The 23,467-nt window shown below is 30.9% G+C and overlaps 1 protein-coding gene across 1 annotated transcript in view; it reads left to right on the forward strand.

The window, feature by feature from the left end:
- Positions 1-22,077, forward strand: part of LOC130450988 (uncharacterized) — a 118,142-nt gene extending 96,065 nt beyond the window's left edge. The window contains exons 11-14 of the mRNA XM_056789765.1: positions 7,247-7,408; positions 8,445-8,686; positions 10,420-10,641; positions 10,840-22,077. Coding sequence (XP_056645743.1) covers positions 7,247-7,408; positions 8,445-8,686; positions 10,420-10,641; positions 10,840-10,963 — 750 coding nt within the window. The 3' untranslated portion in view covers positions 10,964-22,077. The remainder of the gene's footprint in view (positions 1-7,246; positions 7,409-8,444; positions 8,687-10,419; positions 10,642-10,839) is intronic.
- The last annotated feature ends 1,390 nt before the right edge of the window (positions 22,078-23,467 follow it).

Here is a 23,467-nt window from a genome sequence, read left to right on the forward strand (position 1 = left end):
CGGGCAAATAGTAATATAGATTGAATGTTGACATAACATAACATAACAACACAGTACGCACGCTTCTGTCTTCTAATCTTTTATCTCCCACTCAAAAATGACCAAAAAGTTCTTGAGATGTTTAATTGTTTTGCATAGCAGAATAATTTTTAAGCCAAATCCTTACTTCAAATATATTATTACCGTTCAGTATTTCGTTGTTTGAGAATATTTAGAGTTTAACTACTTTTAAAAATAAACTAATAAACTACTGAGTGAGTGAGCACAAAATTTGGCAGTTGCCGTTAAAATATTATACTTCACGTCAAAACTGAAGAAAAATTAATAAAAGTTCGAATATTTGTTTAAGTGGCATATTTAAAATCCTTTTTCAATTTTATAATTGAAAATCAACTTAAGATTCAATTACAGATATACGAGTATTAAAATCTATTCATTGTGATAAAAAAATGTAAGCCAACATAACAAACTTTCATATCAAAAGAGTGTCAGTTGTGATGGAGATTGTTACTAAAAGTTTCTGAAAAGATTTTCTATTTACGTTTGTCGTTCGATGTTCAATCATGTTGAATTATCAGTGAGTGCTTTCAATCACAAATATAAAAGCGAGAAAAAGGAGAATAACTGAAAATATCGATAAAAATATCAGAAACTCTCAACTTCATCAAGAAAATAAAACGACAAGGCTCCAATATTCTGCCGGAAATATGGCATTTCGAACAATTGTGGAGGAGATTGTATATAAACAGAGATTTATAAAATAGCTTTCAAGCTTCTTGATATGATATGTGTGAAGTTAAAGCCTAATAGATATTTTGCATCATTTCTATTTGACATGTTTATGAACTGGCCTGTTGCGGAACCAGGAACCACAAGTCAAAAAATTTAACAACTGGAATTTCTAATTCATGAAGCTGCACAACATTTTGGCAAATATTTCATTTTGTATCTACTAAACAAGAGATAGATAGGGCTCGCTTTTTACAAACTGTAAGTGTACTGTGTTTCTTTCCTATTAAGATGAATTCATACTTCAAAAGAACTTATAATGAAGGCGTAGAGGGGCGCACAAAGGTGTAACTGAGGTTCTAGACTAGTTAACTTAAGATAATTACCAATATTCATACTATGAATCGGGGCAACAATGTTGAATTTGGAAATTTGAATGTAGAATATTACTAAGATTGATAATTGAGTGAAACTTCATTTTTTACTTTTATTATGATAACCCAACTTAAGCATGAATCACAAGTCTGAAATTTAACAACTGGAATTTCGAATTCAAGAAGCTGCACAACATTTTGGCAAATATTTCATTTTGTACCTACTAAACAAGAGAAAGATAGGGCTCGCTTTTTACAAACTGTAGTGTACTTTAAAAGAACTTATAATGAAGGGATAGAGGGGCCCACAAAGGTGCAACTGAGGTTCTAGACTGGTTAACTTCAGATAATTACCAACTTTGATACTTCTAATTTTAGTGTAACATAGCCGCAAATAAATTTGTGTTATTATATATTATTAATTTCGGTTATACACGGTGAAACGAAAGTGAGAAAAACGAAACGAAAATTGATTGAACCATAGGTTTTGTATATATAAAGATTTTAAAAAGAATTTCTATGGAAAACCTTGAATCATGTCACTAAAAATTTAAATTCGCGAAAATAATAATAAAATTCTGTTTTTCTACAATTTTCGTTTTGAATAACCTTAAAACATATATAAAAATATATATATATATATATATATATATATATATATAGTCAAAAATTAAAAAAAAAACTGTAATTTTATTATTTCAAACATATAAAAATATTCAATAGCATCCTATTATATAATTTTTAAATAGGGTTTCAACTTCTGCTTTATATTGCCATTAATCTTTTTTAATGGAACTACCCTACAATATAACAATGTTCCTAGAAATTTCACATTTACAGTAGAATTCTACCAAATTTATACAAATACAATATGAGATGCTCCAACCATTCACTTATGAGACATGCTTTTTTCCATATTACCCAAATGGCAAATTTTCAAAACAGCTCGTGTGAATAGATAAATTTAGCACTACAGCAAAAGATACAGCGAAATATTTGCAATTGTCAAATTCAGAATTATAACGAGGCCATTGTTTCCGAAGGTCATCTGCGTCTATTTTAGTTAATGTAGAATCAGATCTTTTAATATTAGCCCGCAACGGGGATTGGAAATTCAACGATTTTGCTGTCTCCAGTGCCACCAGAACCTGAATACAACAATGTTGTAGAAGCTTAATAGGTTTCACCATCAACTTCAACTTCGACCTTGGTTAACGTGTTGAAATGCAACGTTCTACCTAAGTTATGTTCAAATATAACTGTTAATTCCAATTCCAAATATAATATAGAATGAGTTTATGTAATATATATTTTGAATTTAATTCCCGAACCCCCTTTTGAACACATAACAACAAAGCATCCGTGGAAAAAGTACAGTGTACGACACACATAAAAATCTAAATATTTTTCCCTCACTTGAAACTTGCTCGGAAGATATATGTACTTTTTATACAATATATTCATAATTGTTTTCTATTGAGAAATTCCCGGAACTTTCACCCCTGGTATAAGAAAGTGAATGATAATTCTAGTTCTTTGAGTTTGATTATCGGTATTCGGTTTGTATTCCTTACATTTTTTCTAAATTATATATTTGTTTATATCAAAAACTAAAATTGAATTCTGTCGGTTTGTACTCAATTATTCGTTTTAGAAACTTGGAAAGTACCGATAAACGAAATTAAATCCAAGTTGATTTTGTGTGGCTATTTCAGTAGAGTATAATTTCTCACGTGTGTGAATAATAGTTTTTTTATGATGGAAATATAGGTAGAAATTATGAGATTAAATATGATTTAGTAAAAAAGTATTTAGGACAATGCTGATGATTCCGAATGTAATACAAAGAATGGTTCAAAAATTTCATTCTGAACAAATCTTTTCCATAGTACTTTCGATTAAATTAGCTTTAGATTCTTCCTCCGAACGCTTAAATGTCACTTCGTTAATTGTTTGAACATGAAACCAGGCGGAAAAACTAAAACGGCAGTGTTGGTATTACGTTAACCTTGAAGCTTTTAACACAGATCTGGCTTAGCTCAACTCAAACTTCAAATTTTCACAATTCATTGGACCAACTTTAAAATATATGCGAATTTGACATTTCTCTCTATTATTTAACATCTTTGGTCTATATATTTCAAAGGGCAAATAACAATTCCGCCTATTAGTTCATTCACTCGGTAATTTTACCTGAAAATATAAATACTATACTATACTATTTTTTATAGTTTAAATTCGTGGTATTTGTAAATATTTTCTTGATTTCTAAATGTTTTAAGTAGTTTCTATAGCAAAAGTTATTTTGAGAGAGAAAATTTCTCTAATATATTTTTAATTGAAATTCTTTGTAGCTTCTCTTTTTTTTCCCATGAAATTTTCGTTAATAAAATTTACATAGTCTCCAATTTCCTCAGATAAGTCCGGGGAAGACAATTAATTCTAAGGTGAAACCAAGTTTGTGTTCGTTACGGGTTAACTTCTATGCAGAACCGAGCTAAGGGTTGAAGTTTTCTTATAATAAAATGTATAAATATGAGGGTAATAAATATGAAAGATGCGTAGACTAAATTTTTTATTGGAATTGCAAGACCTCATCGTACATAAAAAAGTATACGTATACGTACCTTGGAGATTTTTATGACCCAATTTTTCATTATAGACATGTTTCAATTTAATTTTTCGCCATAAGCAAAGCTCCAAAAATAATTTGTGATAACACAAAATTAAAGCGTAATCGAGAAAATGTCAAAAAGGTGAGAAGATTAAAATATTGAAAAAAGTGTTTTCTAGAAAAGTCGAGCAATTTCTTCAAATCTTTGAACGATCTGGACTTTTCTAGGAAATTTACAAAATTTTTCGAAAACTGAATATCTTACTCAAAGTATTGGAGTGGAACTAAATATTAGATATACGTAGCGATGTATCGTACGAAATTGTTGTATTTAGTATGATAATGGTGGTTTTAAAGAGTATTAATTGGTTATCTTACAATTTTATTCTTGAGCCATACCCGCAAAAACGTTTAACTGAAAAGTTTGCCCAGAAATTTGAAAAATTTGAGATTTCCACGTATCCTTTTGGAATATTTACTTTGCCCCCTCGTATCTTTGCCACGCGCAACGCCATATTGAGAAAATGGTACTCAAAAACATTTTTCTGTGCAATCAAGAGTTTCAACATACGAAAGACATGCGTTGTTTGAATATATTAACTATTAAATCAGTTTAAAAAAATCTTCTAGCAATAATCAAACAAAGATGTTAAAGATAATTTCTGGCACAAAAAAACTACTAATGAGAAAATTATTGCGTGGGGTATTTTCTATGATATTTTTAATTTTCAGTAATCGAAAGAATCATTCGGATAGTCTCCGGACTGGAAGTCAGATTCAGATCGCATAGTTAGTTTAAAAATTTCATGAAAAGGGTGTTATTCAATTTTCGAAAATTATAATTTTTAAGTATTACTTTAAAAGCGTGTTTTTCATTGTTTCAAAACTGTATTTTATTTTTTTGCCTTTCAGTTCAATTTATTATATTAATTTACAATTGGCACCTCCGCTGAAATAGTGTCATAAGTCAAAAAAATAAACTATCCAGTAAAAGCCTTTGAAATTAATTATAATTTGACTAGCTGACGCGGAATTATGCTTTATTTAGGTTAATAATGTATTCTTTATTAACGTAACGAATATATTTCAAAGACATTGACATAGATATAAAAATCGCGTTGGAAAAATAAGGGTAGATCATAGAAGGGTCAAAAATTGAGATTAATATGAATTTTTTATTCTTAGTAATATAAATATTTAACTACTATATATTCTCAAACTAGGAAAAGGGAAACTTTCTCAACAAATATATTCAACAAAAAGTATCATTGATAAAACAGCTACAGATAATACGTTATTCTTGTATACTTTCACTAGTTGTGATATAATAATAAAAGAAAACCAAATCTGCTAATGTACTAAAAAAAAAACACGAGATTTTAACCAATTTGTCTAGGTATTCAAAGACCAAAATGGTGGTGTGGAAATCACTTAGACTGTTGCAGCTTTCGTACTCTGAAACTATATATTTCACAAAAAGGTTACTGCATAAATATAGTGTTTGTTAATGTATTAAATATTTTTTCAATATGTTGGGGCGAGAAACAAAGATACTTGTTGGTAAAGTTAGGAAGGACTTCGTCGGAATCAGAATTTTCAAATATCCGAATAAAGTATTTCCAGGTAAAATTACCAAGTGAATAAACTAATAGGCGAATTTATTATTTGCCCTTTACAATATATAGACCAAAGATGTTAAATAATAGAGAGAAATGTCAAATTCGTAAATAATTTAAAGTTGGTCCAATGAATTGTGAAAATTTGAAGTTTGAGTTGAGCTAAGCCAGATCTGTGTTAAAAGCTTCAAGGTTAACGTAATACCAACACTGCCGTTTTAGTTTTTCCGCCTGGTTTCATGTTCAAACAATTAACGAAGTGACATTTAAGCGTTCGGAGGAAGAATCTAAAGCTAATTTGATCGAAAGTACTATGGAAAAGATACTGAAATAGCCAAACAAAATCAACTAGAATTTAATCTTGTTTATCGGTACTTTCTAAGTTTCTAAAATGAATAATTGAGTACAAACCGACAGAATTCAATTTTAGTTCTTGATATAAACAAATATATAATTTAGAAAAAATGTAAGGAATACAAACCGAATACCGATAATCAAACTCAAAGAACTAGAATTATCATTCACTTTATTATACCAGGGGTAGCAGTTCTCAATAGAAAACAATCATTAATATATTGTATAAAAAGTACATATATCTTCCGAGCAAGTTTCTTCGTACACGATTCATGTGAGGGAGAAATATTTAGATTTTTATATGTGTCGCACACTGTACTTTTTCCACGGATGCTTTGTTGTTATGTGTTCAAAAGGGGGTTCGGGAATTAAATTCAGGAAAGGTCTAAGAAAATAAGAGTTTAATAATTCTATGTAGAAACATAAAAAATTGATTGATTTATATCGAAAAATATTGTTTTCCAAAAATAAATATTTTCCACATTTCGACCCTATCAGAAAAAATATTATACTACTCCTATTGGACCTAATAACACGTATTTGTGAAAATATGAAAAGATTTAACATGTCAAATATATATATAAGTATGCGATCTCCATGTATGAAATTACGTTAATATTTAATACAAGAATATTGGTAATTATACACTTTCACGGTCACCTGGTTTTTTGGCTCTAGAAAATCGAAAAATGGATGGATTTTAATGATCTTGGTCTCAAAATGTTCCATTTTACGGCGGATTTATAAAAAAAATACGAAAATTAAAAAATATAAATATTTTTTACAGTTTCATGACTTTAAATGCAAACAAAAAACGTTTTTCATAAATTCGTCGTAAAATGGAACATTTTGAGACCAAAATTATAAAATTTATCAATTTTTCGATTTTCAATAGTCCAAAAACTATTAACATTGAAGAATATAGTACGAAACTATTCACGAAAATTGATTGTTTTTCATCGATTTCATTTTAAGCTATAAAAACTGAAAAAATTGGATTTTTTTTAAATTGTTTATTAATTTATGTAGAATACAAAAAAAATATAAGAACTTTATCTGATAATGAGATAATTTGTTGTAAAGGATTATTTTGTAAAACCGTTTTTTTTACGATTTAAAACAGTAAAACTATGAGAAATTTTCATTCCAGCTATTTCTACTAATTTTTTTTATAAATCCGCCGTAAAATGGAACATTTTGAGATCAAGATCAATAAAATCCATCCATTTTTCGATTTTCTAGAGCCAAAAAACCAGGTGACCGCGAAAGTGTATAATTACCATAATTTTTTGTAAAGGATTATTTTGCAAAACCGTTTTTTTTTACGATTTAAAACAGTAAAACTATGAGAAATTTTCATTCCAGCTATTTCTACTAATTTTTTTTATAAATCCGCCGTAAAATGGAACATTAATTTCCGTTTTACTGATTTTACGGTAAAAAAGTAATCAATATAATTCTAATTAAATGTAACGCGTTGAAATTCGATCCAATGTTATACGATTTCACTATGATGCCATGACCAAATACTTAATAATATCATCTTACTTATATTCCAGATTAACTGCGAATCGAATCCCAGAGTGATAATTCCTGGACTGAACAAGTATTTATACGTTAAAATCAATGGTTTCATTGTGCGTCATTCAACTCGAAAAGGTAACTCGACTATCAAAACTCTCATCACTGGCCAGAAATGTGAGCACGCGAACAGGATAGTAGTAAGTAAATATTCTCTATAGATGATGGTGTCCTGCGGATCTCCTCATTTTCACAATAGAGTTAAATAACTCGATATACAAGCTTTAGTTGCAACAGATAACTTTGGTAATACCACACATTCCAAACTGGCTGTGATTGATTATTTGGCGTATCCGTCAAATTTGGTTTTTATTTTTCTTTTCGAAACTTAAAATAATCTATGAGTTCATCGACGCCATAAAAAGTAAATCGATTGAGGTACTGAAGGCCATTTCAGCCGAGGTTTACAAGTAAGTGAAAAATTGGATTAAGAGTTTGGTTGTAGAAGAATTTAAGTACCTAGGATTTGAACAGCTACAATAAAATGGAAGAAGAAATACAGATGAGGTTAAATGCAGCCAGTAGATATTTTTGGAGCCTATCGAAATTACTTAACAGTAAATATACACAGTCATAATACAGCCAGTTTTATTGTATGGAGCTGAGATGTGGACACTAACAAAACACACTCAGAAGGATATATGGGCCAGTTTTCGAAGGAGGAGTATAGAGTATACTGAAAAACAGGGACTGGTACAGACGACCAGATATTGTAGCTATGATAAGAAGTAGAAGAATTAGGCAAAGTAAGAAGAAAGGATGAAGAAACAACAATAAATGTGAAGAGATTAACCAGAAGGAAGGCGACCACTGGGAAGACCAAGAGCAAGATGGAATAATCAAATGGGTGAAGACGTGAGGATAGAACATTATGGGAGCAAATTGTTGGCGGGGCCAAAAATCAACTTGGATTTGAGTGGCCAAATTAGTAGTAGTAGTAGTAGGCTTGTAGAGAGCCTACTATAATTTTATTATTAGACTACGTAAAAATATTTATTTTGGTGAGTTCGGCTCAAATTTCAACAAAGTCTGAATACAGTCAAAGATATTATTTAAAGAGCAAATAAATCGGCGTCAATTTATAAATCAAACAAATTACAAATTTTCCTTTTGTGCGTTAATTTGAGATAATTGCAAGTACAAATTAAATATGTGGAAAAACTAATTTATTTACAGGTTCATACAGCTGTCTATTCGGCGTTAATATGTCCTTCTTCTTCAACGTACCGACAGCATATCGTAGAAGTATTCTCTGAAGGATGGAATTGGAAAAAAGCACACGAAGCTATCGACGGGATGTCACTGGATAAAATAGAAATAGATCGTTTAGGTACGGAATTATCAAAAACGGTTGTTGTTGAATTTTATGGTAGAGAAGAAGCGGAATATTACGTTAATTGGTTGGAACTTTCTAGGCGGTGAGTTTTATGTCGTTTTATAGATGAAATATGAGCACTTTCCCATTTCAGTTGACCTATCGTTAATATTTATATTCTAAAGCAACAATAGAGAATATTTTTGCTTTTTTGAATCATGATAGAAATATAAATCTTTAAATCAACACGAATGAATGAGATTAAAACAAAATCCAAGCAAATGTAGACGTAGACGGAAGGAAAGGAAATATTGATTTAGAAATTCATTTTTTTCTAACAAAATATCACAATTCTGAAAAATTGAGTTCGGGTCTAGCTAATAGAAAATACAAAACTGTTGCATCGTTTAAGCCAAAGTCCCGTTAAATTGGAACAAACACGATTACAAGTGCTGGAAGAGGAGCATTGAGAAGATCATAAGAACCAAAAGCGCCCGCCGTGCTAATTACTTTAAATTGATTATCTAATGGAGAGTGATGCTGTCATAGAGAAAGTAACTAGAATTTGGGACGTTTAAAGTAAATTTATAATAATAAAAACGAAAAAAATATTAATTATATTGAAACTATGAAATATTTTTTTTTACATTTTTCGTTAAATAGTTTTCCAATTTCCTTAATTGTGGCGCAATTCTGTTCAACAGCTAAAAGCGGAATCTAATTTTCTAAAGCCCCTTAATTACCTACGAAAAGCAATAATAATTCAACCATTTAAATTAATTTTAAGTTTAAGGGCAGAAAAAACTTCATTGCCAGGACACAGTTTAAGCTACACTGCAATACGACCAACAGCTACATCACATCCAATCCTAGACCATAATTGGAAGATGCAATCAACGCAGTCTTATCTACAATTTATCTCCCACTTTTCCATAGTTTCTTCTTTTTCAAAATCTTTCCCGAAAAAGAGCCTTCAAGCGGACTTTAAGGTTATAATAGCTACAAGTTCGAGCAAAATCCCATACCAACTGCAAAAGAGAAAACAAAACGGATTTAGATGCCCATTGCAATATATGAATTGTCGTTAACAAATAAAATTTTTTGAACAAATGGAAGGGGATGTCAAACTCAAACTATCTACTCAATCTATGGAATAGGAAATTGAATATGTCCTTGAAAGGGACAAGGAAACATAATTATGAATACATATAAATACCACACATTTCAGAAGATTCACTTTTACCGACTAGGTTAATAGAAGCCCAGAATTTATAACATAATGGAAGAGGATGTCAATCATCTTGAAAAACTTTGATATTTCAATTATGGAACTGATAGTTCTGGTCACTCACCAATAGAAACTTTGTGACATGAGATGAAAAAATCCTGATAGAATACTACTTGAACTTGAACAAATATATAAAATACATATTCGAAATTCGTTACATCCAAAGCTTGGTTAATACCATGCTGAAAAGAATTTTTGCTATAATAAAAACCACGTTATAGAATGATTACTGTATAAATCTAGCTATTAAATTCTCCTTCATTTCACAAATAGAGCTTGCAAAGTTTTTTTCGTATTGTTTTGTGAATCTTTGAATATGAATAGGTGGACCAATTGAAATAGGAGGGCTCCTCAATGTGAAGAATTATAAGCTTGACTAATAGCTTCTATTCGGAAACTTCGCTTCCTTATCATAAAATGTTTTTGAAAGCAATATTTATTGGTAAATGTTTGCAAGAAACACAATCAAATAATCTACAACTTTTATACTGAACTTTTTCATTCGATAGACTGTTCGACACTATTACTTAATCATCGTTTTTTTCCAGGAGAGATGTTCCTCCTAATGGTTTAGGACTCTTCATGATGCGTCCAGATGATTGTCAATATCGTTGTCCAGAATTAGATGCTTGTATTAACGCAAGCGTATGGTGTGATGGTGTTGAAGATTGCCCTTCAGGAATAGACGAAGCTATAACACACTGCTCTATATTATTGCAACTACCTCCTCTTTATCTCTTCTTCGGAGCTTTGGGAATAATCCTTTCCAGGTAGAAACTTTTAAAATTTTACTCTCATTATTTGTTATATAGGCTTCAGTACAGGCGCCCCCGGAGAATCATATGATCAATACATATTCCTAATGACCTTTGACCTCTATGTCACTGGAACTAATCGGCATTGAGATAATCATATCAATAAAAGTTGTAGCGGCTGGTAAAAATTTAATTCTATGATAATTTTTTCAGTTTTTTGACTGGTGTAATTCTTTGGAAAACATGTCGTCGAAGACCAAGATCAATCCTTCAAACGCGACTAAAAAGCTTGTCTTCCGACACTGCCATCATCGACGATAGAGATATAATTTGCTGACACAGCGATAATTCTGTAAGATACGTAGAAATTGACAGAGTAACTACTGTCTGACGCACGAATTTCTACGTTTCTCACAGAATTGTGATTAGCAAATTTTTTATAAATTTTAGTAACAATGTCAGTAAATAAGTTGATAGTGTCTTGGTATTTTTTCAAAAAGATCACATTAATCTTATTTTAGTTGCTCGCCAATGTCCGTTTGAGTTTTTTTAACGATATTGGGGTATTTTTCGGTTTTTATTCGTCAAAATCTAACCAAATATATGGAATCAGTTGGTTCTCTCTGCGTCATAAAAGTCCTAGTTTTGAGCCAGATTTGAAAATGTGCTTATTTGTTGGCGCTTCTTTTATATGAATAATTTTTTTGATTCAACTCTTTCTACGTCTTGATTCAATTTATTGCCATGTTTGCTTTGGCATCTATTCCATAGATTATGTTCAAATTCCAATGTTGATTTCACTAATTTCATCAAAATTTTTATGATGCGCGACCTTGTATTAACTGACTATTGCAGGTTTTGTTTTTCTACAGTCATCCAAAACTCTTTATTCTTCTAAGAGACTATTTTCGATCTTCTTTTTTCTCCTTCTTCCAGTAGCCATTGATTTATTATATTTTATTTATAATATTCTATTTTCTTATGGAGACAAAGAAAAAAATGGTTGGATATATATAAATTTGATAAGAATCGGCTTCTATTAAAATTATTCATTTATAGAAAAATTTAAAAAAATATACATTACGGAAAGTACACCGTAACGTAGGGGGTCGGTTGATAGCACTGATTCATGTTCAACAGTTGACTTTGGAAATACCATTTGAATTTAAAATTTTGTCTAAGTCAGTCAAGATTAGGCATTTCCGAAAAAATTTCTTCATTGTAGATTTGTATATTTTGTCCATATTTCGTGACTACATTTACTTTGTCTAAAAACTTAATATAATTTATTGTAAAAAATATCTTTGAACAATTGAAATAACCTCACCCCACTCTCACACATGACTGAATAATGTCTCGTCTTGTCAGCTGTCAAAATGAAACTTATTCGGGGGCACCAATCCTCTATAAAAAATTACTTAAAATCGTTTAAGAATGTTGTCCATTCTTACACGAACATGCGTGCGAGAATAACGTATCGAAACAGAGAAATATTTCACTGTATTATCATTATTTGACATAGAGCATGATAAAGTTCAAACCAATCGATGCTAAACAAAATAAAAGAAAAACCCTTTTTCTCTTCTGTGTGGCAGTCAATTTTCCAAAATAAAAATGAGATAACGCCAGTACCCAAAATCCATTGATTCACTACCGAAGACGAATAATTCGTCCAATCAATCAGCTGATGTAACTAGATCTGATACTAGAGTTGGAAATTGCATAATAAAGTTGAGATTGAGATTACGCGAAACACATTAAGTGTTGCGTTGCCTTGCTTAATAATGTCAAACATCCTTTAGGAATTGGAGAAGATGTACGTTTAGAACCAAGTTTTTTCATTTATTTAACATTTAAAAATACTAAGACACGATATAGTTCAACGAATACTGATTCTTTTATATTTTTTAGTCCTGGACCAATAACTAATTTTAAGGGAGTTTTTTAGAGTTGTGATTATAAATTTTAGGGTCACTTGTTAGACAATTATCAAATTTAGAGCTTTTTAATCTAGATTAGTACTTATAATATTATAATAATACTTACCACCTCTTCCAACATGTTTTTCACGGTTTGTTACTAAATAGTTCCATTTTATAAATGAAAAAAAATTGAGGTAGGTATACATTCTTCAGAATATCCGTTGTTAAAGGCTAACAAAATTAAACTATTAAAGTGTACAAATAAACGATGGTACATTTAGATGAAATGCAAATAATATACAAACAAAAATACGAAAAAAGTAAAGTGAAGTAAAGTGAAAGTTTTCTTTTTCAAGATTCATTCGATATAAAGTTGAGAAATTGAGAACATTAGTTGTAGCAACTGGAAAGTAGAATGGAGGGAGACCAGGTGGCAACTCGAGGAGTATGTATTCTTAAAAGACCTAGCAGTTCTGGTCCATTTTATTCGTAAAATCGTTGTATCAGTCCTAGAAGAACTGATGAGGGTTGGCGACAAATCCAGCTCGTTTTGGTAACCGATCACTCGGGCGACGAAGCGACAAATTGCTTTCAGTAAATTTACCAAGGCAGTCTCTGCGAAAATGGATAGAGACAAGATGATGCTTTATACCTTTCTTACCAAGTAACTTGAATAGGCGAGTCATCTGTGACTGTCTAAAACTCACACGACGTAGAAAATTTCAAGTCAATATGCTTGGTTAGCTTTTTAAACGACATCGTCCTTTGTTAATTTCATGTTGGATACGCCGGTACATTTTACTATGAATATGTAGTTTTCAAACTCATTGCAAATAAATTTGATTGGCTACTATTCTAATGGATTTAAATAGTATTATCCATTTTTATTCTCACGCAATTAATGTGATATGAAAAGTTTTGTTATCATTTTCTTGGGTTTTAACACCACAGTAAGCTTGGGAACTATTTCATTGGTTCCATCCTAAAATTATTTTTGGGATCACAATTTCGATATTAAGTAATAATTTCTAGTTTATAAGAATGTTGGAAGAGGTGAGATTAAGCTATAGATGATTTATTATCGCTTAATTATATTATTCAAGTGCGTCAAAAAGTGCAGGGTGCCATCTAGATAACAATGAGGTTTTTAAGATTAAGAATTCAGTAGGATTGTAAATATTAATAACACAGGCCAACAAAATCATTTATTATATGGTCTAAGGTTTCATAGTCAATTTGAATACATATGGATCTGAACAGAACAGAAACTTAATATAGAAAAAAATAGAGGTTGCTAAACATAATTTGCAATAATTCGAGAGCTAGTTCTTAGATAGAATTAACAAAAGAGCATTGGAAAAAATAGCCTGAAAACAGATTCCTGAGGTCAGTTTTGATTTTGTTCAAAGGACATTTCTACATTTTAAAATGGTTAACAACGTTAAAGATCGTTTTGCGCAGGGTTTTCTTATTTTTGCTAGACAATATCTAACACTAATCTACTATCATATTGCAAGTCCTTCTTATTGAGGTTTGGGAATGATATTGTAGATTGTCACTTCAAAATCCCACGATGAAGAAGACAAAAAAATCAATGAAAAGTAATAGAAATGATATATATAATGATGAATCTCGAAAACCAGAATCATTTACAGGAGGATTATACCATATGTATACAAATAGACACAAAATAACTAAAGCCACAAAATTCGTGTTGACTTGTGTATAATATATTCGAAATGCTCTGTTGGTTAGTTGAGAAAATGATAAATTTTATTATAATAATAACATTTTTACTACAAAATCTGATACAAATTATTGAAGCTAATGTCTTAGCAAATAGCTAAATTAATTGACAAATCTCATTTGTTATTAACCTATGTACTATATTAAGTAGCTTATTTATTTGCTTACGATTTTGTATTGTATTTCTTTGCCCCTTATATATTCAGATAATGGTTTATACTAAATATCAAGTGTTAAATTAATATTAAGAGCTGAAAAAATGAAGAAACTTCAAAATTTCTCAAATAAAATTCAAAAGAACTTTAAACAAAATATTTTTTTCTTTTAAAAAGACTATAGATAAAAACTTTTTGATTAACTCAAAAATATATTGATATTGGATTTTGTAGTTAAACTGATATTTGTAACAAACAATTAGTTTTCTTCTATAGTTTCTCTACAATAATAAATATAAATCCAGAAAACTTTAACGAACTGTTTTGATAGAGAAAAATTATAGTTTATTGTTATCTATTCTCTTTTCATATTTGAACTTTTTCTCAACTTCTAGGCACTGTACAATGTACAATGACTGATAACACTATTTTGTACATATATAAAAAATCAAAAATATTTATGAATTTAGGTATTAGAACAAATTTATAAATTATGCCAAACTAATTTTATACATAATAATATAAATTCCAACAAAAAACTATCGCATTACATATAAAATTAAAGGTTTTTCTGTTACATACGATTTTCCCTCTTATACTAGTAGATTAAACACATACAAGGTGCGTCTAAAAAGTTCGGTGAATGCATAAACAAACTAAAAAAAATTAAAGATACAAATCGCCATTGTACATAACTCATAAAGCTTCTAAAAATAGAAAATGCCGGTAGACCAGATGTCCTTGGATGGCCGATACGTCCGCAAAACATATCCTGAAAGGAATCCGTAGTAGCCACGCCAAGTCATGGGAGTGCAGTGGATGATTGGGATCCGTTATGCCACGTTGAGTCAAGAATTGGCGCGCGTGGTTTGCAGAGTAAACAAGCGCATTATACTGCGGCAGGACCCACTATTTTGTCCTGCTCAAATGTGTCCAAATATGCCAAACGCATCGAATCTATCGTTTCAAAATGTTTTTCTAGAATGCGGTATTAACCGTCTAACCCACAGAAACGAATTCCTAATGAGTAATACGATGGTTGTTGAAAAGTGCAATCAACATCGTCTTGACCTTGGACTTTTAACAGCGTTACTTTTTTTCTAAAAGGAAGATCTCATCCTGCGTACCGAGAGTTCGCAAAAAGGGTAACCTGTACGGTACAAATTGGGGACAGATCTTTATCTTGCCGAAATAATCGTAGACGATGCTGCTCTTGTTTTACCAAAAAATTGATCAATTTTGTTCTAGTAACAATTTTTATTTTTCTTCATTAAAAAGTACCCAGTTTCTTTTTAATTACAACCGTGGCCTATATTACAGAATATTAGAATGAACTAAATGTCATAAAGAAAATAAACCTACCGAAGCTCAATTTTTCACTCTTCAGATATCGAAATGTATTTGTTCTTGCTATGCTATCCCAAGACTCATCAATGAGCATTGAACAATACATCTAACAATTGGAAAAGCACATATGAACTGGTAAACATCCTCTTCGCAGGCGATCAAGACCTTATATAGAATGAAAATATCAGTTTCTAGACGAAACCACGCTTTCTCAATCTTTGAAACGGGATATCTTTGTGGTGTTCTACAGAGTTAGTACCTATAGATCGATAACTACTGATAGATATATTAGATATATATTTTTATACTCCATTTGTTAGCGATGACTCCGTTTTAATGCAAATGCTCACCCTTACGTTAATGAGTAACTTTAAGAACTAAATAAGTCCATTTTAATTTGACCAAATGCAATCTAGATTTTAACTAAATTCTCAAGTAAATTGGAATGAAATAATTGAAATATGCGTTTAGCAAATTCGGCCATTGTGCCCTGATTCTGGAGACCTACTTCACGTGCTAAGCGATGAAGCCAACATAAATCTGTTTCCTTGATTTCGATGTGTTCTCAAGATATTTTTTCAAACACTCCGGAAGAGAGTACATTTGAACAATGCCTAAAATAGAGTTTCATCATCCCTTGAGCATCATAATAGAAGTCCATTGTCTTGAGGTGTTTTATCGTATACCTGTGGCCGGTAATCAGTCTAAGTCTGTCTGTCTTCAGTTCTTCTGTCCATTAGACTTTTGATGACACCATCGGATACAGGGATTGGAAAGATCGAAAGTGTACTCGTGACAGTCCTTTTAGCTCTGCCCTTCCATTTGCCACAATGTCCGAGGATCCTCACAAGTTTCACATAACAGCTGTTGAAGCTGCTCATTAAAGTTTTGTATCACCTTAGAAGTGATTAATACTTCTTCGACTACTTCAATAGCTTATCAGTTGTCATAGCAGATTGCACGCACATAAGCATGTACTTTTGTTAATAAATATTGCAGCCTTTAAATTTAAAATCTAAAATAAGTAAAATTTAATTAAATCCAGATTATTTTGTAAGTGGTGCGATACTTTTTTGACTGAGTGTATTAATATGTTCTCATGATATAGTTTGTGTTGTTTTTGACAGAAATGATAACAAGAAGATTCACTTCAAATTTTTTGATAGTCCGAAATGACGAATTAAAGCAAATTTCTATAAAATACTGAATTACTTTTTGGGTGAAAATAAAGATGCATACTCCGAAAACAACTATTTCAATGCCTCTCTCAATCTTTTCGCACGATTCAGACGAATATTGGAAGAAAAATTGTAAAAAGTAGCGTTGTTCTACAAAATTCAAATTAAAAAAAATTCTTCAAGAGAAAATCCGCTGTGCTGCACTCCATTACCACAATTCTATCTCAAATGCTCTACTAAAAGTTGAGAGCCTTCGCTATCTTTGATTTTTGTTTTTGCTTTATCTCTTTTCCCTGCTGCGTTCTCATTTTTCAATCAAATTAGAATGAAATGGTGCGAAGGGAAACTTCTTGTTGAATAAATAACTTTTTTTTGTAATTTCCAAACTTTTTCGTAATAGTTAATAGAAGTGAAGTTGTGTAATAATGTCTGTAACTGAATATATTGATAAAATAATCTACTTTTCCAGTAATATGGACTTAATCAAAGATGTGTTCATTTTTCGTTCAAGCATATCACGCAAGTTTTACGCAATATGCAACACTGCCTGTTTTGAATTTGTTTTTCAAGCTTCTCTAATATACAGTATTTGAAAAATAGAAACGTAATTTAGTTTTGTTGATGCTGAGGTAACCTATAGCGAAAACTTTATTATATACATTAGAACAAAAATAAATTCCTGAATATGAAAAAGTAATATAACAACAAATACTTCAACTCTGTGGGTTAGTTTATTTTTATTTAAATTGCTAAATTTTCCCAAAACATTATTCAGAAATATTTGAAAACAAATATAGGCCTTAATATCTACCGAGTGAACATGTAAAATGATATGCTCTAGAAATTCCGATACTACTGAAAATAAAAGTTAAATATCCATAAACATTCGTCAGCAAACAGAAAAATTCATCTTAAACTCGTCTACAAAATATAGAAGTTTTTAATACGAACGACAAGATCATCGTTTAAAGCTTTATAATCCGGGCGCTGGCAGGAGTTCCCGTAGCCGTTTGGAGGTCGCCACAAAAATTGATTGATATCTATGTTTTTTTGTACGAATAATCGATTTTGGAGGGTTGCGAGGCCGACCCTGGTCATTTTTTTGTTATTTAATTGTTTAAGCGGCCATAATTTATTATTTACAATAGTTACGGGGTTTCTGATGACACAGTTTGGTTGCAAATCTTCTAACGAATAATTCCGTTTTTGAATTTTGAAAAAATGTTCAGTAGAATCAAAGTTATAGGCAAAGTAGTGTAAAAAAAATGCAAAAATGCGCTGATTTCTCTTTCAATCGGTCGTATTTCGGCCTGGGCAAATTTAATTGAGGCTTTCGAGGATCCATTTCAAAGAAAATACTTTTCCCTTCAAAACGAGTCCACGTACGTACACTTTCAAGCATTTGGAGTAGTTTTATAGCACTTGGAAAACAAAATTTTAATAGAAAAAGACACTTTTATTTGTTTATAGGCCATTCAGGCAAATAAGACTAAACATTTTCGAAAAAAAACAGCACCTACTTCAAAATCCAAGACAATTGGTTAATAAACTACCGCCGACTTTCGGAGAACGGCCGGTGGCCGTTCTATGCGGGCACCGCGGCGTGCCACCGCACGTGAGTCTACGAGGCTCGCAATCTAAGAGACCGTTTTCTTTGGCAGTCTGTAGCATATCAATTAAACAACACTTGTTAGTTGTTTTTGCATTTTTTAATAAAATCTTACACAAATCCGCGATTCGCCTCATTATCCGTACTCCTTCGGTGTAGTTTAAACAATTTAATTGTAAATAATAAAAAACTGACCAGGGTGCCGGCCTTACAACCCCCAAAAATCGATTCTTCGGTCCAAAAAACATAGATATGAATCATTTTTTCGTGGCGACCCATAAAGGGGTACGAAAACCTCTGGCAGCGCCCGGACTATTGAGCTGATCTATTAGCAGCATCCTAATAATCGAAAATCGGTGGTTTGGAGAGCACGGAATGCGTATATTATATCGTCGAATACAAAGTTCTGGTTTTGTGCTATCGTCCAAGCTAGGTACTACAGCTGAACATCATAGCCGTCTTCTTTGGTGTAGAGATAATTCAATAAGACCATCGATGAAATCGTCTGCGACGAATTCTGCTTTTGGGTAAACAATTCGATAGGTACCGTCATGTATAGCACACTGTGGGTATAATAGTGAGGTACGCTATTATATACATAGTATATATTAGAGGAAACATGATTGCTCGGTGATGCACCTACTACTCACTACCTGTCTGACTGATCTGACTGAGACATGATTGGTAAAAGACTGTTGAATATGCAGCAGATCTATTGTCTTATTAGATCTTAAATGCATCAATGAACGCATGAGAAGTCCACACCTTATTTAGATATACCTAACGTCTTCCAAAATTGGTTCACTGATGTTGATTTGATAGCTTAATCAGCAATATTATAGTGTTCTATCTACCTTCAGGAATTGTGCCTAAAATGTTGACGATTTAAAAAGCATGTTTATTGGGTTATTAATGACATGAAAAACAAGTACTTCGAACATGAGTATCAATATTTTATCCAAGACCACGGTAAAATTTATTTTTGTTGAAAATAGAATTATAATTTCAATTTATGGTAGCTTTCAACATTAAATAATGGGACCATAACTGATGTTTGTCTTGACTTTACCGAGAAATATGCAAGAAGAACATTTTCCATGTTTTGATTTTTTTAGTGTTACACCAATCCAAAAAATCGTCATATGATGCCATGTATATTTTTCTCGAGTTTTATTGAAGCAGGTTTTTTTTGAGTTACATTGCATGCAATTTGTGCAATTTCAGAAGTAATCCAATCAGATTCTTATTCCGTGTTTATTTAACTTAACAATCAGTGTTTTATCAATCAAAATTTGAAATATTCGCACGCTTTTAGACGCAAATATTCATAATATGAAATGTCACGTATTTATACGAGTTTTTAAATACTTAATTCTAATGATAGTCGTAGATAAATTAATTTTGTTCTCTATCTTCACAAACTTTATTCTTACATAACATAATAAACAATAATAAAAGTTGAAATACAAACGTTTTCTTTAATGCCATATTCTTCCGATAAATTATTTTCCAACGGTGTCTGGAACAAATTTTAAATATGTATTGGACAATTGGACATTGGACAACTTGAAGCTTGGTCTATGACTTGTTTCTGTACAATATCATAGTTATTTGGTTCTTTTTTTTAACAATGTGGTAATATTGTGGTAGGTGATTCTAGAAAACATTTAAGAACCTTCATGAGGTGTAAGGATTTAAAATTAATATTATTGTAATCCATGAATTGATAATCCTGCTTATGAAATATATCGAAATGCAGATTATCTACATCCTGAATTCAGCTTTGAAATTTTTGTCATAAACTTCTTCAAGATAAACGACGTCACTAAGCTTTTGTTCAGCGGAATACAAGAAGTCAACCAAAGTAGTCTTTTTTCAATATTTCAAATGTCAAAACTTTCTAAGGAGGGCAACTAAGTTAGAAGCAATGTCTACACCGTTTTTAATATGCATACCTTCTGACAACATAATATGCGCAATTTTTTAAGTTGTTAAATTCCAGGTATTACATTTTTTTAGAAAAAGAAGTAGATCGAGGAAGAGCAAATACATACGTCGAAATAAAAACCAAAAACGGATTTCGTTTCGTCTGTATATGAATAGTTTAAAAATGCAGTTTGTAGTTTAAAAAGATGCCGGAGTGTAAACATAAACATTTTTTTATTAAAATATATTGACCGAATAAAAGTACAAAATTTCTAAAAAGTTCAAATACGCGAAACGCTTTTCTGGAGAAAAAAATTCTAGAAAATGATCTTGACAGGTTCGTTTGACAATGTTAATAATGTACAAGGCCGCACTGGCTCACAGAACAAAATGTTACGATAGATTTTTCGAGAAAATACAAATTTCAAAGTATTTCAATTACGTTCGAAATGTTTAGTATTTATGTGTATAATCAACCATGACTTAAAAAAAAAACTATAATCGAATTTCCTTGTACTAAATTAGAAAATATTGTTAAATCCTACTAAAAACCACGAACGATAAATATTATGTAAATTTAACTAAATTTTTACTAACCCACATTTGTATAAAATAAAATTAAATATGTTAACTTGAAACATGCTTTTCCAGAATCATCTTTTAAACAAAAATATAAAATAAATGTCAATATAATACCTAATATAATAATGAAAATAAAGTGTGATGTGAAATTACTGCAATTTCGTTTTCTACAAATGATCAATGTCAGACATTTCGAAATTTCTTACTGCAATCTGCATTTCTATTTATATTCTTATAAATATATTTTCGTATTCTCTCCATTTTAATCTCTTTTCTTCTGCCTACCTTACCTTAAAAATTTGTTTCTGTTATCGATTTAGCCAATCGTTGGATACGAGGTGTAGTCAAAAATACGGGAAAGAAATTTCTCAAATTATTTTTTACGTAACAACAGTTTCTATTAGTACATGCCATAACAGAGTAACAAGCTTATAAAATTTTATTTTAACAGAAGATTGGAGTAAGTGGACTTATTGAAAAGTCTTCCTGTATGTCTACAATCACCTCATTTACCAGATTTACTACCATACGTAATAGTCTTCCAGTTATAGATATAAACCAATCTAACGGCCATTTACTTTACTAGATACATAAAATGGTTGAGTGAAAGTAATCTTACGTCATGTGTACAAAGGTAATGTCAAATAATTTTCAACATCTTAAACACGCAAAATCATACGATACTGTTTTGTATTTTTTAATGAGTTCCAAGTTGACATAGTTAAACATTTTTATAATAGACCCCTTTCAAAAACATAAATATAAACACTTGTAAATATATCATTATTTTTATAGTTAAAATCAGCAGATTTTGTGCATTAGTTGGTCAGGTGCCCTGACAATAATATAGATTTCTTTAAGCTACTTAAACTGAATAAGAATTATATTTCCAAATAGAAATAAATTTTGTTAAAAGGTAAGATGAAAGATATTTAATAAACAAAAATGTGTTGTGAATATTGTATTAAATAAATTATTTTGAAAAATTTCATTTATTGGTTTCAATTACGAGTCCCCCATCTTTTTATGTGGTATAAGTTACGCTATTGCATTTCCGTCGTTTTTAGAACATTTTTTCAAAATGTTATAACTATTGTTTGCAAATCAATGTAAATTGCATAAAAAGTTTTAACACTATTCCGTACAAAAGGACCGTTCAAAAGACCGTTTTTAAATTATCAATTGGAATTGCCTACATTCAACGTTAGTGATTCGCTCGATAGTTTATTTGCTGAGAAAAATCTGTAGTCTGTCTTACCTACCACTACCGGTCATTTGACCGATAATACTATTATACATTTTTTTAATTGCTTCTCTCTAAGACTCAATGCCAAAACTATAAAGTTGTGCCACGATTTTATCTGATAAGTACCTTAAGTACCTACGTAAGGTTAGTGTGTTTATTCGTATTTTTATAGTTAGGACGGTATTTTCTGTGAATTATAATAATATAATCGAACTTATAAGAAAGTACACAGAGAAAGAAGCATTTAGAGTGTTGGGATACTGCTACTACTAAGTTATATGCATTTTTTGCAATTCTATATGCACGCGGTGTATATGAGGCTAAGCACTTCTATGGAATAAAAAATGGGGCTCGCCTTTTTTCTCAAATGATAACTTTATGAAGATTTATTGGATTTGACCACAAAAGTTTGGTACAAGTTTATTGTCAAAATTGTTATAAACCAGGACCATATATTACTATTGTCGAACAATTGTTTACAACGAAAGCAAGATCTAGATTAATTCAATACGTGCCCAATAAACCGGACAAATTTGGTATAAAATTTTAGTTAGTATCCGATGTACTTAGCAAATATATAATAAACGGCTTTCTATATTTGGAAAAAGATGACCTTAAGCCCCTCTTGGAGAGTTTGTCACTAGTAGAACAGTATATAGGATGTGAACGAAATATAGCAGCGGACAACTTTTTTACACGCCTACTTTTACCAATTAAACTTTTAGCAAAACAACTAGAATTGCTGCGACAATTAGAGCAAATAGAAAAGAGCTACCAAAACTGGAGAAACTAAAAAACAGTGAAATGCCACTTTTCTCAATCAAACTCTATCGTTCACATTATTGTATTTTGATATTTTACAATTCAATTGTATAACAGCACCAAATTTGGCGTAGATGTGGCCGACCAAATGACCAGAAATTATTCGATAAAATCTAAATCTCGGAAATGGCATTTGCAAGTATTTGTTAATATCTTGAATTTAACCGGGATAAATGCATAGGACAAACAAAATCTGTCTAAAATGTGAAAAGAACGTTTGCGGAAAATGTACAATGTATATTTTTATACGTGAAGTGTCGGTAGGAATATTATATAAAACATGTAAGGATTACCTATTAGAGTACACC

The sequence above is a fragment of the Diorhabda sublineata genome, chromosome 1 (genome assembly GCF_026230105.1).
Source record: "Diorhabda sublineata isolate icDioSubl1.1 chromosome 1, icDioSubl1.1, whole genome shotgun sequence".
Lineage (NCBI taxonomy): Eukaryota > Metazoa > Arthropoda > Insecta > Coleoptera > Chrysomelidae > Diorhabda > Diorhabda sublineata.